General features: G+C 37.5%; 1 protein-coding gene across 1 annotated transcript in view; it reads right to left on the reverse strand.

Annotated features, from left to right (window-relative positions):
* Nucleotides 1-15,957, reverse strand: part of OTOGL (otogelin like) — a 129,159-nt gene extending 113,202 nt beyond the window's left edge. The window contains exons 1-9 of the mRNA XM_073338544.2: nucleotides 15,879-15,957; nucleotides 14,712-14,751; nucleotides 13,527-13,575; nucleotides 12,425-12,491; nucleotides 10,512-10,610; nucleotides 9,058-9,212; nucleotides 7,475-7,596; nucleotides 5,369-5,574; nucleotides 1,575-1,702 (exon numbers count right to left, since the gene is read on the reverse strand). Coding sequence (XP_073194645.2) covers nucleotides 1,575-1,702; nucleotides 5,369-5,574; nucleotides 7,475-7,596; nucleotides 9,058-9,212; nucleotides 10,512-10,610; nucleotides 12,425-12,491; nucleotides 13,527-13,575; nucleotides 14,712-14,751; nucleotides 15,879-15,957 — 945 coding nt within the window. The remainder of the gene's footprint in view (nucleotides 1-1,574; nucleotides 1,703-5,368; nucleotides 5,575-7,474; nucleotides 7,597-9,057; nucleotides 9,213-10,511; nucleotides 10,611-12,424; nucleotides 12,492-13,526; nucleotides 13,576-14,711; nucleotides 14,752-15,878) is intronic.
* Between the last annotated feature and the right edge of the window lie 209 nt (nucleotides 15,958-16,166).

Here is a 16,166-nt window from a genome sequence, read left to right on the forward strand (position 1 = left end):
CCCTGTAAGTAGGCCAGTGGCAGATCCATTTAATCCATTGTTCTTTTAATTTCATCCTATACAGCTCTTCAAAAATTCTTATGAAAGGTTGCTACATTAATGACAGGCCTGATCTAAATCTTCTCATTCCCAATGTTTCAGTGTTTAGAGCCAGTGTTTTGTTTAGAGCCAATCTCTTCTCTACATGCTTGATATACTCACTATATTTTTTCTGATTCTGATCTTATTTATGTTGTTCTCCCTCATGTTCTCTAACACTGCTGTAGTTCCATTGATAGCAGCGGAGTCAATCCTGATCTTCACTAGTGTGAGATCAGTATCAGGCACTTTGTGTGAAAGTCCTTCAGGAGTCTAAAGAGTCTCATATATTATCAAGTTTCAGAGTAGCAGCCGTGTTAGTCTGTATCCGTAAAAAGAAAAGGAGTACTTGTGGCACCTTAGAGACTAACAAATTTATTAGAGCATAAGGTTTCGTGAGCTGCAGCTCACTTCATCGGATGCATACAGTGGAAAATATAGTGGGGAGATTTTATATACACAGAGAACATGAAACAATGGGTGTTACCATACAGACTGTAACAAAATTGACCATGAAAGGTGAGCTATTACCAGCAGGAGAGCGGGGGGGCAAGGGTGGGAGAGGCTTTTGTAGTGATAATCAAGGTGGGCCATTTCCAGCACTTTACATAAAAGAATAAATGGACACAAATCAGACGTCAAGAATTATAACATTCAAAAACCAGTCGGAGAATACCTCAATCTCTTTGGTCACTCGATTACAGACCTAAAAGTGGCAATTCTTCAACAAAAAAACTTCAAAAACAGACTCCAACGAGAGACTGCTGAATTGGAATTAATTTGCTAATTAGTGTTGCTAATTAACTTCGTCTTGAATAAAGACTGGGAGTGGATGTGTCAGTACACAAAGTAAAACTATTTCCCCATGTTTATTTCCCCTCCTACTGTTCTTGTAAAGTGCTGGAATGGCCCACCTTGATTATCACTACAAAAGGTCCCGTCGTGTGTGTCCCGCCCACCCCCCCCCCGCGCGCTCTCCTGCTGGTAATAGCTCACCTTTCATGGTCACTCTTGTTACAGTCTGTATGGTAACACCCATTGTTTCATGTTCTCGGTGTATATAAAATCTCCCCACTATATTTTCCACTGGATGCATCCGATGAAGTGAGCTGTAGCTCACGAAAACTTATGCTATAATAAATTTGTTATTCTCTAAGGTGCCACAAGTACACCTTTTATTTTCATGTATTATCAATAAAGAACATGCAGATGACTATATTTCATTTCTTATGCACCTATATAACTGGTTAGAAAATATGATTTATTAAATGGGTGCCACAACGTTTGCCTTTTAAAATATTTTGTCTAATTTTAAGTCAATCATTCATGATTTTTTCATTTGTGTTGAATTTCAGGTCTGTGCAGAGCCATAAGTATTTTGGTTTGGGAAGGGCTGGGCACTTTACTATAAAATTATTGGAAATACATAAAACAGGCTAGAGAAGGTGAATCACTATAACCACATCCAATATGAAAATGTACACTGACCAACTTACCTCAGAGGACTCTGTGTCAGTCGAGCATGGACTAGAAAAATCTGAGGCAGTAGTCACACAAATTGCATCATCTGGGGTTTGTACAGACCAACTGTTTGCAAATACAGCAATGTCTTCTGTATATTCACCTACTTCAGAAAAACATTGAACAGAATCATTTTCCACAAGAACAAAGGTTTTTCTGTCAACACAAAAGCCGAGGAACCTCTCGAATGAAACATTAGAATTATTTTCCGAACAATTTAAATGTACTTACTATAAGATATATTCAATTATTAGTTTGGGATCTTTACAAAATTATTTTAAATTTCAGTTCACCTTTTATGCCATATTTAAATTCTAAAATGAATTAACAGGAAATGTCTAGTTTTTCAGGAAATATGGTTGTGGTAACTTCATAAGGAGTCAAAGGCAGATTTCTTACTATGAGGATTTGTTTGTTTTTGGCACTTCTTTAATACATTTTATTTAAGGATCTATATATATATTTTGGGGAAAGTGGGTATAATAATCTCTCCTGTCCCTCACCCGCCCCCTCAAAAAAAAATCCTACCAAAACAAAACACTGCACTACATACACAACTCCCCCTTTGAGAGAAGATGAGAGAAAGAACAAACCACATGTGACAGAAGCTAGTCACATCACTTAAAGCACTGCTGGAAGGTACCAGAGACTATGGTGAAGAGGGAGACATAAGAACCAGTATATAATAGAACAGCATTCCACAGCTAAGGAAACAGATGCTCAAGGCCAAGCAACAAATCAAGGTCAGAGGGAAGAGACCCCAGGTTTTCTGATTCCCGTTGTCCTGCTCTAAGCACTGCATACCACATTTACTTCAAGTTCTTAAATGTGCAAAAAGACTGAAACAGGTGCATTTCCTCTACTTTGTGGGACACAGCAGCAGTTGATACCAATACCAATCAATAGGTCAGAAGCCAGGGATACTAAAATGAGATGCATCTACAATTCCCTTTATCAAAGTCTGCGTACATTGTCTCCAGATTAAACCAGCTCAGGACACAGAAGATATTGGATTAAAGTCCCTAAATCAAAATTTAGAGCAGGTCAGAACATTTCTGACAAAATTAAATTGTGTCAAAATATGCTGTTTGAGCAAAGCAGAAATGTTTTGTGGAGACATATTGATTTTGACAAAGTTTTCTTCACCAAGGTTTCTTTGATCACTGAGGCTCTCTGGTCACTTCCAACCAGAGAGAGAGACGCTCACAATTTATATAGCCTGGGGTCTCGACAATGGCCTGGGATGTGGGAGAATCTGATGGAGGTAAAGCAGGGACATAAACATAGTTCTCCTACATGCCAGGCCAGTGCCCTCTGACTCAGGCTATAGAATGAGTCTCTAGCTCTCTGGTCAGAAGAGATCCAGTCTCTGAGTCTCAATCTCTTTACTTCCTCTCCCACTTCCACCTCGCGCACAAGCTCTGTACCTAGAAAACCTTCCTGAATCAAACAGCCCAGGGTTATACTCCAAAAAAAGACATTCTGACAAATTCTGTTTTATCTTCAACATTCTAAAAGCTTTGCTTTTGTTCCAGTGATGAACAAAACCAAATTTTGAAACCTCAAAAGTTGCTGTTAAATAGAATTGTCCTCCTCTGGGCAGATCTATCAAAATGAGTAAGGTGTCATATAAAGCAAAACAAAAACAAAAAACAAACAAAAAAAACCCCAGTAACAACAAAGAGATGGTGTTTAAAGTGGCCATTAAGAAAAAGAAACAAAAAACAGAATAAGATTCTGCTACTATTTTTTGAGTATTCAGAATCTGTAGCATGCCTTTCAATTTCTCTCATTTTTTTGTTTGGGGAATCCCCATCTGGATTCATTTTTGTATCTTGAATAGTTTTAGGATTGTAGCATTGTCCTATTTTTCCACTTGTCCCACTGTATTTAGCAGTTTATCATTACTATCATTAGAAATGTTGAATTCTTAAATTTACTTTCTACTACTTTGGTAGATTGTGAGGTATGTCTAATGCCCCAGCAACACTACAGCCATAACCAAGTCAGGGACCTCATTGCAACTGTGTCCAAGACTTTAGTCCACTTTCAGAGACCCTACAATTCTGAACTGCATTGCCATATTGGAAGACAGTCATGTTGACAACAGATCCCCAGATCTGGTTCTAGCTGTAGTGTAGCTGGGGCCAATGAGAGTAATCAGTCTGCAGACTACAAAGAACAGTTCACCTTACATTGCTGGTGTATGGAAATACCATAAAGGATTGATGAGAGTTGGAAACATTTAGACAGAGTTGCAATTTATAAGTATTATAAACCCACCACATCTTATTCTTGTGAAAAGTATCACAACAGATTGCTTCTCATTTGCACACACAGTGTCAGAGTGCAGTGTTATAAACTCAGTTCAGGTTTAATTTTTAATGTGATCCATAACTCTCTGACTTCTAAAAGACAGGAATTCTGCCATTACAGATGCCAGATTATAGTGCCATTAGTAATGTGTAATGTTGAAAGTGGAGACAAAAAGCAGTGTTTTATGATAAACAGTAAACTAGAGAGACATTGAAACTACGTTTTTAACTCTGTGTGAATCAATGATTTTTTAAAATAATCATTAGTTTTAACTGGCCAGATAATGTACGATGCTTTGGTACGCGGACGTCAAATGTCTGGAACAGAACAAACAGTACCATGTCACTGAATAACTGGAGGCTGATACATGCACTGAGGAGGGGATACAATCAGTTTCTACTGGGCAGAAAATAAGGCTATGCGCACACACATAAACACAGCAAACTGCTTCTCACTCTCCTGGCACAATAAATAGTACCCGGCTATCACCCAAGAGAGATGTGGAAACAGGGAGAAAAATCAGGGTAATATTGAGATAAAACTTGTGATTTAAAAAAATAGCCAATGTGAGAAACTAAACTCTCCCTGTAGTTTGTTGCAGTGGTTAAATACCATTATTACTTTTACTTATATCCGGGATTGTTTGGGAGAAACTGCTCCTCTCGTGTTCCCAACCTTCCTCCTCTTGTTTCACCAGCTGCGAGCTGGTGTCTGCTCTAAACAAAGGCAGCATAGAACTCTTTTCACTTGGGTGTGTGTAAAATATTATCTACAGTAGACAATGGCCAATATAAAGTGTTGCCTAGAGAAAATACTATTCAGTTGAGGAGAAAAGCTCTTTTAACTTTCTCCAGCTCTGGCACCATTGCTGAAATCAACAGCACAACCTCGCTCTCTCAGATGGACTACAGTGATGCCATTGGATTATTCATCTTCTTAAAATGTACCATCTGCCCCCACAGCAAAGTATATTAATAAAGGTGTAACAATGGGAAAAAAATAAACTTCCTCAACAAGGTTTTTCAACTTTCTGTATTTTACCAACCAATAAAACAGCAACATATTATTTAAAATAACTATGTAGATCCATGTGCTGAGCTACTGCCCTTTCCAAATATTAATTTGGGTGGGGTTTTTTTACATCATTTTGTTTTCACAAAAACAATAGTATTTTGATCATTAAAAGTATGTTTATCAATTAAATTAAGCACATGCTTAAGTGTTTTGCTGAACAGGAAAGGACTTAAGCATATACTTAAATGTTTTGTTGAACTAGCCCTACTCCTTAAAATTTATGACTGGGGAAAGTGGAGCAGACCCTATATAGTCTACTCAAATGGCCTGAAAATAAATTAAAATGGATAATAGACACAACCTTTTAGAGCACATCCTCATATTTATAAGACAAAAGGACCACAGAATCTGTTTTTTTACAAAGGATCTCTTCACTTACTATTTTGTATTATCAGATCATCAGATTTATTGCCATTATAATTTCCACACAGGCCACAAGGTTTCCCTTTATGTTCTTCTGTCAGTTTAATATAAATACCAGTGCTTCCATCCCAAGCAAGAGAAAAACCAAAGGTAGTTTTCACCAGAATATAGTCGGCCAGCCTCTCAATGAAAACATTTCCAATTGTCTGAGGCAATGTCAATCTGGAAAAACAGAATAACCCATTTTAAACATGACAAGTGAGGCTAGAACTAGAAGAAGACTACATAAAATGTCACCTAACTCATCAGATCTCTTCCCCGTGTGACCTGAAGGTCTGTTTACTTTTCTGTCAAAAATACATTTTCAGTATCTGTCACTCCTCTTACTTTGCGCAATCAATTCAGTGAAATGGATTATTTTCTGGCACATAAACAATCAATATAGAATTGATGTGTAAACCAGAAAGAACCCATCTTGACTTTCAAATCCCACAGTGCATTTGCAGCACTGCTGTGTTAGGAAAGACATGTTTTTACTTGTAAACTGAATAGTTTTGACATGGAGTCATTGACAGAGACATTAAGCATGGGACCCATTAAGTCATTTATACAGTTCCTTTTTAGAGTCTAACTGCACTTTTAATTCATTTGTAAACAGAAGAAGCAACAGGTAGATGTGCCCAAAAACTTTTTAAAATATCAGTAAATGACAGGGTAATTTGGAGCCATATCCTTCAAGTTTTCAATACAAACAACTCCCTTTGAAGCCAATAACATTCTGTGCATTGAACATGTGTAGAATAAGACCCTTGCTATTCAAACCAAAGATTAAATAGCACAGAAAATATTATTAGCCATTTACAGTATATCCTCCAACATGGCTGTAGCTCTGTCCAGTAAATGGGGACAGCTATGTTTGGATTTCCATCAGACTCTAGTATTGCAGAATCACTGTCTTCAAAGGTTGCTGCTTTTGGGATTAATGGCAATATCCTTGTAGCTACCAGGTGTAGCAACTCAGATGTGAGAACACCAGATCTACTCACACTTATATCTGATACAAAGAAGGGTATACCAGATAGAGTTCAGGGGTTGGCGTATCTCAAACACTATTTTGGGTCTCAAAATGGTAATGCATAAGGAACTTAAGGACCCTGATGAACTCAATTTGGACTTCTCTACAATGGGGCAATGCACTCAGCCTGGACAGTGACTGACTCTCATGTTTTAAATAATATCAGGGTTGACCAAGGTTTAACCAAGACTAGCTAACACCATTTTAAAAAAGAAATCCAATAGTTAACTAATAACACCACGCATTTTCCCAGTGTAGAAAAACTCTTTCAGTCAAGGGACAGACATGTGAAGAATCAGAAATCAGATGCCTTGTAGAGGCCGACCACTGAAAATAGCAAAGGTAACAGGCTAACTCAGACAGGTGTGAGTGAACAACTTGCTAAACATTTCAATAGAGTTAAGTTCCTTTAATCAAATCTGAATTTGACTTATAATTATTAACCTCTGTGTCTTGCCGTATGACCTCTGAGGGTATGTCTTCACTGCAGAGTTATTCCAAACTCTTACCTGGTATTGCCCCTAGTCCCTATCCCATCCACACACAAAAACCTCTCCCCTGAGTTTAGTGGTACTTTCAACCCAGGCTAGCTGGCGTGGCTATGGGTGTAGATTAGAGCGTAGGCTCCACTTTCACTCGGGCTGGTAACTAGCCCACTTTGCAGTGAGGATGCAGGATAAATCACTCAAGTGCCTTCCCACAATTCCTCCCTCTGCACTCAGAAGGACAGACAAAGTTCTCCCACAATTCAATAGGGAAAAATTCAGAGTGTAGCTGCAGCACAAAGAACCATGGGATATGCCTCCCAGAAGTCATAGTGACATACAATGGTGAATGTAGCACCAATGAGGACACAATACCTCAAGCAGAACCTTTGCAGTGTGGCTGCTCACGTCTTGGCTAGGCTAACCGGGGCACTCAGAACCAGGTGTAGATCACTGGGGCTAACTATGTAGCACAGCTAGATTTGGTGAAAGAATCATAACTTCCTAATGCCAATACTTCATTTCTGTGATAAGATGTTCCAGAAACAGTCAGTTCATTTACCTGATTGATTCTTTTTTTACTTCTTGTCCCACAATAACTATTTCTTCCTGGCTTGCAAAAAATAAGCTGATTGACCGCAGACAAGAATACACCGAACCATCACACTGGGGACTGTTATGGACCTTGAAAGGAGAAAAACACACAGATGCACTAACACCAAATGTGGTTTTCTGCTCAATATTTACATACAACTCTTAATAAATTTACACATATAATCTTTTACATATCTACACACCTCTCACTGAAGGACCCCAAAGAACTTTAGAAATAAATATTTAAACAATACAAGGGCTTACTAATACAGGTATATACATGGTTAGAAGACCACTTTGCCCTCCACTGCTATGAAACCCAGTAACTTTTTAACAGCACCTGGCATCATTGCACAGTAGCTTAAGACAGAAAAAGGAACTGGAATATTTTGTCCAGTTGAAACTGCAGAGAATTTAATTTAGGAAGAATATAATTACCTAGTTATGGGTTTGGTACATATCTTATGAAAAGTGCAAGTGGGCCTTTACTGCCCAAAGGTACATATCCTCTGGGAGATGGGACCTCCAGCAACACAATAGCCCCAGCACCATATGGCCACTCTCAATATTGACCTAGAAAAAACACTAGCATCTATTGAATCATCAGCATGCCTTCCTGCAGAAAGTAGGGGGTTTTTTGGAGGTGTTCCATCCAAGTATTGATTCTGCTTGGTCCCTCTTGGTTTGAGAGTTCTGGCAGGACAGTGTCAACAACTTATACCAGCAACAAAATGCTTTTGCCAGCACAGAAATGCCATCAAAAAATAATAATCACCCCTCTAACTGACATTACTGTACCAACACAAGTTTTTTCATGTAGTCCTGCCCAAGGTAAATATGCAGACCCAAAAAACCCTAACATATTCTCTAGCATAAAAGTTTAGCTCAGTGAACATCTCCTCTCCTAATCAATTTCTCCTAACCTCTTTTCAAATCTTTACACCAGGGATATCTGGCAGCCTCTTTGATATGAAATCTTATGTGGTCATCTATGCCTAAAACTAGTCCAGTCCACCTGTCCTGGTCAAACCACATTTAACGTAAGTGGAATCTCTATATTTCACAAAACCTCCTCAATTCACATTTGTCTCTATAACTACTACTTGCAGTTTTACTAATGTGTCGTGGAAACAATTTCTTTATCACAGTTATCAGAGTTACTATCTTTGGAATAATACCAGTCTTAACCTCATTTGTATGTAACAAATGATGCTATTCAACGTTTGACATTAGAGCACTGATCACTAACATTAAATGATTCAATCTGGGGCTAATGAAAGAGACAGTAAACTGTTTTGAAGTCAGGAGTAAATTTCTCCATGTTTGCCTAAAGAGATCATTTTATAATACAGTTTACTTTATGTTTCAGAGATTTGTTATTGCATGTGTACTTACAGAATTTTTGATCAGCACATTCTATAAATCTAAAAAGGAAATAAACTACCTTTTGATCCATTTACTGTCTCTGTTCTTTTTGTTATGCTATAACACAAGTTCTATGTTATATCAATATTTTGCATTTCATTTCAAAATCCATATTCACACACTTACCCATACAGTGTACTGAGGTTCCGGAGCACTACAATCTTTTGCAAAAATGTAGGAACAATTTCCCGGAAAATAATAGTAGATGCCATCAAATGTTTCAAAGTGATACTGCCCCCATGATTTGCAAATTCCATCTCGATCCTTACCATCATTAGGTACTGGGGAGAATAAATAAGATGAGCTTATAAAAAGCAAAATAACAAAAAAAGTACACAAGTGTCAGGGACATGTACAAAAGTAAGATATTACATGCATAGTAGATAAGCATACATCAGCACAGAAGCTAGTTTTATTTATCATTCAAGAAATGAGATTAAGACAAGTTTTAAAACTCTTAGGGGGGAACTGTGGACCAACAAAGCCAATGGAAATGTTGCCATTGATGTCAATGGAGCCTGGATTTCACCTTTAAATTATAACTAGGAATGGACCAATGAGTAGAGCTGGGCAAAAATTTTGGACCCAAACTTTTTTTTAATGTAAAAAGGCAGATTCAATCAATCATTTCATGAATTCATGTTGATGTCACCAATTTGTTGGGGGGCAGGGGGAATCAAAACTTTTTATTTTGATATTTTTAAACTAAACAGTATGATTTTTTCATTTTGAAACATTTTGTTTTGAAATTTTCTTTAATTTTGGTTTTAAAATTTAAATAGATCTGAAAATGGTTGAAATTGAAACGTTTTATTTCAAATAAAACATTTTGTTTAACACAAAATGAGTTTTGTTCTCAACTTGTTGAAATTGCCAGTGAACCAAAAAAAATCCATTATCCACAAACTCTACAAAGGAGAGGATGATCATATCATATTAGGTTTAGGTCAGTGTTTGGTGTATGGGCTCAGGGTGAACCAAGGCTAAGACTTTGGTTCAGTTTCAACAGCTGCTTTGGCCTACAGTCTCAGCTGACGAAAGTCAGTGCAGCTCCACTGAATTCAATGGAGCTACATTGGTTGACACCAGCTGAGGTTCTAGTCCTGACCTTAGAAAGTCCCTCCATGGCTGCTGTTGCATATATTCTACAGAGTCTGAGGAATCAAGATAGGGACTAACAACTTCTACCCCAATTCTACTACCAATAGATTGAACCTGCCAAAACTTTTCCCATTAAAATATCTGAACATCCTGTCTTCAAAATGGGCAATAGGGCATTGTAAGTGGAAGTGCAATGATACTTTTGGTGACACATTTAAGTAAGTAAAAGCAGATATGGTACATTATGATGCACTGGGATACTATTACAGGTATTAATAAAATTCAGGAACATCTGATCCTCTTCTGTACTCCCATATCTCACTCTGAAATATAGCATTTGAGCCAGCCTCCTTTTAGAATTACAGCTTGATTATAAGGCAATTGCAAAAGTGCTCTGAACAGGTATTATTTGAACAAATTCATCCCTAAATCTCACTCTAATCTGAAACTCAATTCCGTTGCCGATTCCTGAAACTTACCAATTTGGCACCTTTCACCATGAGCCTGAAACATCTGACAGTCACATACACCCGCCTCTGTACAAACTGCTCCATTAAGGCATTCTTGAGGACAAAAGCCTGAAAGAAAACATAGCAGCCTTCTAGTATGCACTGAATTTTATCAACATGCTGAATAATTTGGATGAAATCTTTCTATTAACTAAAATAGAACCAGTTATTACCTAAAAAGTTAACCAACAGCATTCTTAGTTTCAATGTTTATTTCATTTCATATTTTTATTGTTTGGTAAGAAGATAGTTTGAAGATTTGTAAACTAACAAGAGAGCAAAGGTCAGCCTCCTCCGAGTAACTAAAAGATCAAGTTCCCACATAAAGAAACAAAATCCCAGTAGTCTTGCAATAGAAATATACAAGGGGCATATTATACTCATTGACTGAGTTCAGCACAAACTGTACATCTGCTTAGCTCCTCCTTATTTATAAAGGTTCGAGTGAAAGGTATATTGAGGCTATAAATCCCTATGAATATAAAATTTTACATAGCCAAAAACAACCACTACCAACCATCCCCTTATGCTAAAAAAGATCAGTTAAAATTATTATTTCTGTTTGAACAGTTGAAATTTGTCATGAACTTAAAATTGCATGAGAATTAGTTGTTTTCTATTCCAGTTAATTTAGCAATTTTCTAAAATGATAAACTTTTTAATGAAAGTAAGTGTATAATATGCAACCGTTCAAAAAACCTAGACCTGATACTTTTCCCATTGGTCTTATTAAGAGAGATGCATCGAAAACAAAACGCCACATGTGAGTGTCCCAAATTTGGAAGATGGCGCAGGGTGGGAGGGGGGGCGAGAGGAAATCAGAATTTTGCAGGTAGCTGCTTTCCGTATAATGAGCCAAACTAAAACCCTGGATCCAAATATCTTTGAAGCTCGCAGGGTTAAAAATCCTCCTCTGGATTTTGCAGCTGGGGAACATCTTTACTTAAGTTTTTTGCTACTGCAAAAAGCAACACAAACAGGGCTAAAAAACATCATATACCCAGCCTCAGAGAATCCATGGTAAAGCTCCTAATGACCAAAACGGGAACTGAATTGAACCATTGAAGTAAAACCATACAAAGTAGTCAGCCTTGCCCCTCAATTTTAATCTTAATTGTAAAATGTCCTTTTTAAGGCAGCACATAGACTTTATCTTTGTATTTTTTCCATATTAAAGTTATTTTTCAAATACTTATGAATACAAATACCATTTGAAAATATAGACCAGGCAGAGAATACTATCTCATTCCCCCATTTGACTTGCAAGGAAATGCTTTTAAAACTAACAACACTAGATGCACAATGATTTGTATTCATTGATATGAAAGAAACCAAAAACTCCATCTTGTCTTAAGAAAGTGTCAGTGTTCAGTCCATTTGATCATTTTTGCATGCTGGATGCTAGATAACAGTGATGGGAATGGATCATCTGTGAAACCCCTCAATTCACTCTGAACAAACTGAAGAGTTTGGTTGACACTTAGAATCTTCTAAAAGAGGCTTTAGGTTGGTCTTCCATGGACAACTGCTATTATCAATCCCGCTCAGCATACCTACTCAACCTGACAAGGCCCAAAAGTGACACACAAGAAAACTGGGAGTGGAAATAACTGTAAAGCAATGAAGGATTTGTTTCATTAGGTGCTTGGGTGCCACATTAACAGGTACATTAGAAACTGGTTGTTTTTAATAACCATTTTCTGTGATTTAGCAAGTCAGAAGTACAAGTTTCCATAACAAAATTAGATAGCACTGGGTTTTGCATGGGAGGTAAATACTATCAAAAGTTATACAATCTCTGGTAACAAGGCATAGTTGATGGGTAGATGGCATTTTACTGAAATCCTTTCAAACAGGTAGTGAATTACTAACATGGTACTGACCTTCTGATGGACTTTGACCCTGAGTAAGGTCCCCATGAAGGTGAGGCCCAGCAGAATCTGTTCCAGTCTATCCGAGAAACAAAAAAGCAAAACCAGAGTGTTAATACTTCATAAACGGTCTGACTAATTCAATTCTAGGGATTTTGCAGGACAATTAGGATAGGACAATTACTTTAATACATAAAATGATCTTGCATGTACACAGAGCTTTTGATTCAAGAGAATCCCAAAGCACTTTGTAAACACTCGGTAAAATTGTAAACCACATGTAAGGAATTACTTTCTCCATCACAGCGATCCCTGGGGTGGAACACAGCAACAGAGATATCAGAAGAAGGACAAGGAGTATAGCTCACTGAGATACTAGCACAAGACAAGCCATCTGTCCCAAGCAGGCACTCAGCACTTTATGTGGTTTCCTAGCATCCCAGATTCTAACCTCCACACTCCGGGGGGAAGGGGAGGGTGCCCTTCTGCCCGTGAACAAGTTGCTTCCTCCAGGACTGGCAAATGGTGGTAATTTGTAGGGGTTTGTGTCTCTCACTGACGCACAACAAAATCCTAGTGCATAGAAGAGTGAGAGACTTTAAAACTAACCTTAAACTCATCCCAGATGGAATAATTGTCAGGTCTGCTCCCTGACCTCCTACCTCCCTGAGTTATCTTAACAGCAATGGAACTGGAGAATGGTCTTCGGAGGCACAGGCTCTGCCCTGGGAACCTGCTGCACAGCTCAGGAGCGTTGTCGCAATAACAACACTATTTGCAAAATTGTTCGGCTATGGTTTCATTATTGTGCTTTTCACCAAACAGCCACTCCCAAGTTTCTGTTTGCTCTCACAAAAGATTTAACAAAGACCCTTCCTCCCCCGACCCCTGGTGTGTTAGGCTGGGCAATTCATGAAGCATTTTGCAAAGAATGAATGAGGCTGTGGATTTAAGTTTGACGAAAGCAGGTATGGAAAAGCTTCTCCTCCTCATCCCTGTCTTGTTATTACCATTTCCATTCTCCTTTACAAAGACCTCATTGTGACAACAGCAAAGCCCCATTGCAGAAAGGAGGGGGATTTTTGACCCTCTTTCTTTCTGTGGTATAACCTACCTCAGCTGCTAAGAGATCTCTTTTCTGTCGAGTTGCATTAAACTGGTTTCTGGAAGAAAACAAAAAGGATCTTGTATAATCAAAGGTCCCTGAGCAACCTGAATAAGTGGTTCCCTAGGGAGAGGTGTTTCTCTCTGATTTCCAGCACATTATCAAAGAGGTCTTTCTTGGGTTAACATTTAAAAAAGTGACTTTTTTCTTTTCATAGTCTCATTTTACAAAATTCAAGAGTGCTTAGACCTCTGCTCTTAAACACAGGCTACTTGTTCAAGAGGGTACCTGGTATTTATGGGGGAAGGGAGATAAGCAAATTGGGCTTATAATATGGGACACAAAATAGTGTAGCTCTTTCATTAGGTGCCTGAATAGTACACGTGTTGTTGAGGTGCACCAGTGCTATTTGTATGTGCAGTGGTCGTGGTGTTAAAAGTGTAAGGTTACCTTCCAGCGGTAACTAAATTACAATAGGCAATAATTAAATTAATTTCAGAAATAATGGCCTCAATCTACAAAATGCACTTTGTTTTATTTAATAGGCCAGATTTTGTACAATATAGTGTGTGATCACTAGATGTACTACAAGTCATTAGATGTACAGAGCTGAGCCCTAATCCTGCTTCTACTGAATGGCAAAGTTTCCATTGACTTCAATGGGATCAGGAGGATACCCTAGTTTTGGTTTGGTTTGAATTATTACATATAACTTGCCTTGCAAGTGCTTTTTTCAGACTGAGAAAATGAATTATCATTGAGACAATATTTATTGTATAACATGTTTTATTTGTGGGAAATTCCTTTCTGTGTGTCACTAGAATTCTATTATTTTTATCCTGAAACTAAAATGATCTACTGGTATTTAATTAATGTACATTTTATCAGATATGAGAATAGTCACATAAGATACTCATCCTGTGAACTTACTTGAGCCCCTGAGGAACACCATCTTTTTGTGATTGCTAAAGAGGTGCACTTGTTTTTCAAAAAACGATTTGCATGTTTAATCACCAGCTCTTTGGGAAGAGTTATTAAACAGAAGAAATACTTTATGTCTAAGTTACTAAAAGTTAGAGGTGTTCCGCATTGGGCTATATTGTATTTCCTATACTTCCATCCTATCAGACAAGCCTTATTGATTTCACCAATATTTGCTTTTTAAAACCCTGCAAATGAGGAACGCACACTCACCTTGGTGTTCTTCTCAAAAGAGAAAACTCGCAATAGGATTCTGTTGGATAAAAAGTAATGGAATTAAACCATTTTTTTCTCTATTTCCTTCTGCGCATTTTGCATGCAGACAAATGTTGACCTGACTTTGGTTTTAAGAAACAAGAGTGAGTTTTGTTCTTTAGAAGAGGACAAATTACAGTAAGTTTTCCAGAAAGCATTTATGCAGCCTATCTCCCTGCCAGCAAAGTTACTCCCTGCCAGCAAAGATAGAAACACTTTTCTTCTGAGTGATTGATGTTTTTTGTCTTCAGAAATTGATTGTGAGAAGTGCTGAGAACCCACAATTCCCAATGGGCCTGATCCTGCAAAGTGCTAAGCACCCTTGACTCCCATCATCGACAGTGGAAGTCGTGAATGCTCAGCACCTTGCAGGATCAGACTAATGCTTATCAGACTAAAGCTCAGGGTGCTAAGAACCTCTCAGGATCAGGATTCAATGAAGCTCCCTGTAATGCTTTTCTGAACATAATACTTCTAAACCTTTAGTCCAATATGTTTAAATCTCTCTAGATTTCATGCAGATTTACTTTCATTTTAAGAATATTTTTACTTTCAAGCTATGTGAAAGTCACAATGCTTGAAAAACTTCTGTTATCCTCAGAAATCATTTTTCTAAGCTGTCTATGGTATCTATTATTAGCATGTGTGATGACAGCAGCTGGGAGTTTCTATAATCAGTTTGCCAAATATTTACTCTAGAATTATAAAAAATGTTCAGACACACTGCAGGTGCAGTCCAAATCTTGAGCAAACCCATTTCCTGTTCATAACAATTAAGCCTACATCAATCTGATAACACATTTGACAATAATGAGAAGCAAGAAAGCCAAGAAAAATAATTCTGTTCTTTACTAATCATGCTGTATAAAATTCAAGCATTTTATTCAGGTAGTCTGAATTTAAAAAAAAAAAAAGTCATTTTTAGTTTCAAAAGCAGTAAAAGTGTGTGATGTAAAGATATTAAGTCTGTATTACTGGTTTGTTTGTTTGTTTGTTTAATTAGGCCATAGGATAAGAACTATTTGCTTTACAGTGAAAGAAAAATAAGTAACCGTATTACTAAATTGTTAAGAGAATTCTTTCTAAAACGTTTTTAGTGTAAAAATTGAGCATAAAAGTTCTTACCTTGCAAAGAGAACAGCAGAGAATGAACCAAGAATACACTCCAAGGTATCATTAAATTGAGTTTTCCCACAATATTCATTTCAGTGTAGCTTCTCAGTATGAAATGTATCCAAATTGGTGGCCTGGAGTATTATGGCATCTTAGAAGTATGTATCTCTGGGGTGTTTAAATCTTTTATAAATTTAGATAGCAGAGAAATTTAAATAAGGTGGGGTGGGGGGGGGAAATAAAAAATAGGGGACAGGAGAAAAAAAAGAAATATCAAGCTTCCCACCACATCCAGCTTCT

This window comes from Lepidochelys kempii, chromosome 1 (assembly GCF_965140285.1).
Source record: "Lepidochelys kempii isolate rLepKem1 chromosome 1, rLepKem1.hap1, whole genome shotgun sequence".
NCBI classification, from domain to species: Eukaryota; Metazoa; Chordata; order Testudines; family Cheloniidae; genus Lepidochelys; species Lepidochelys kempii.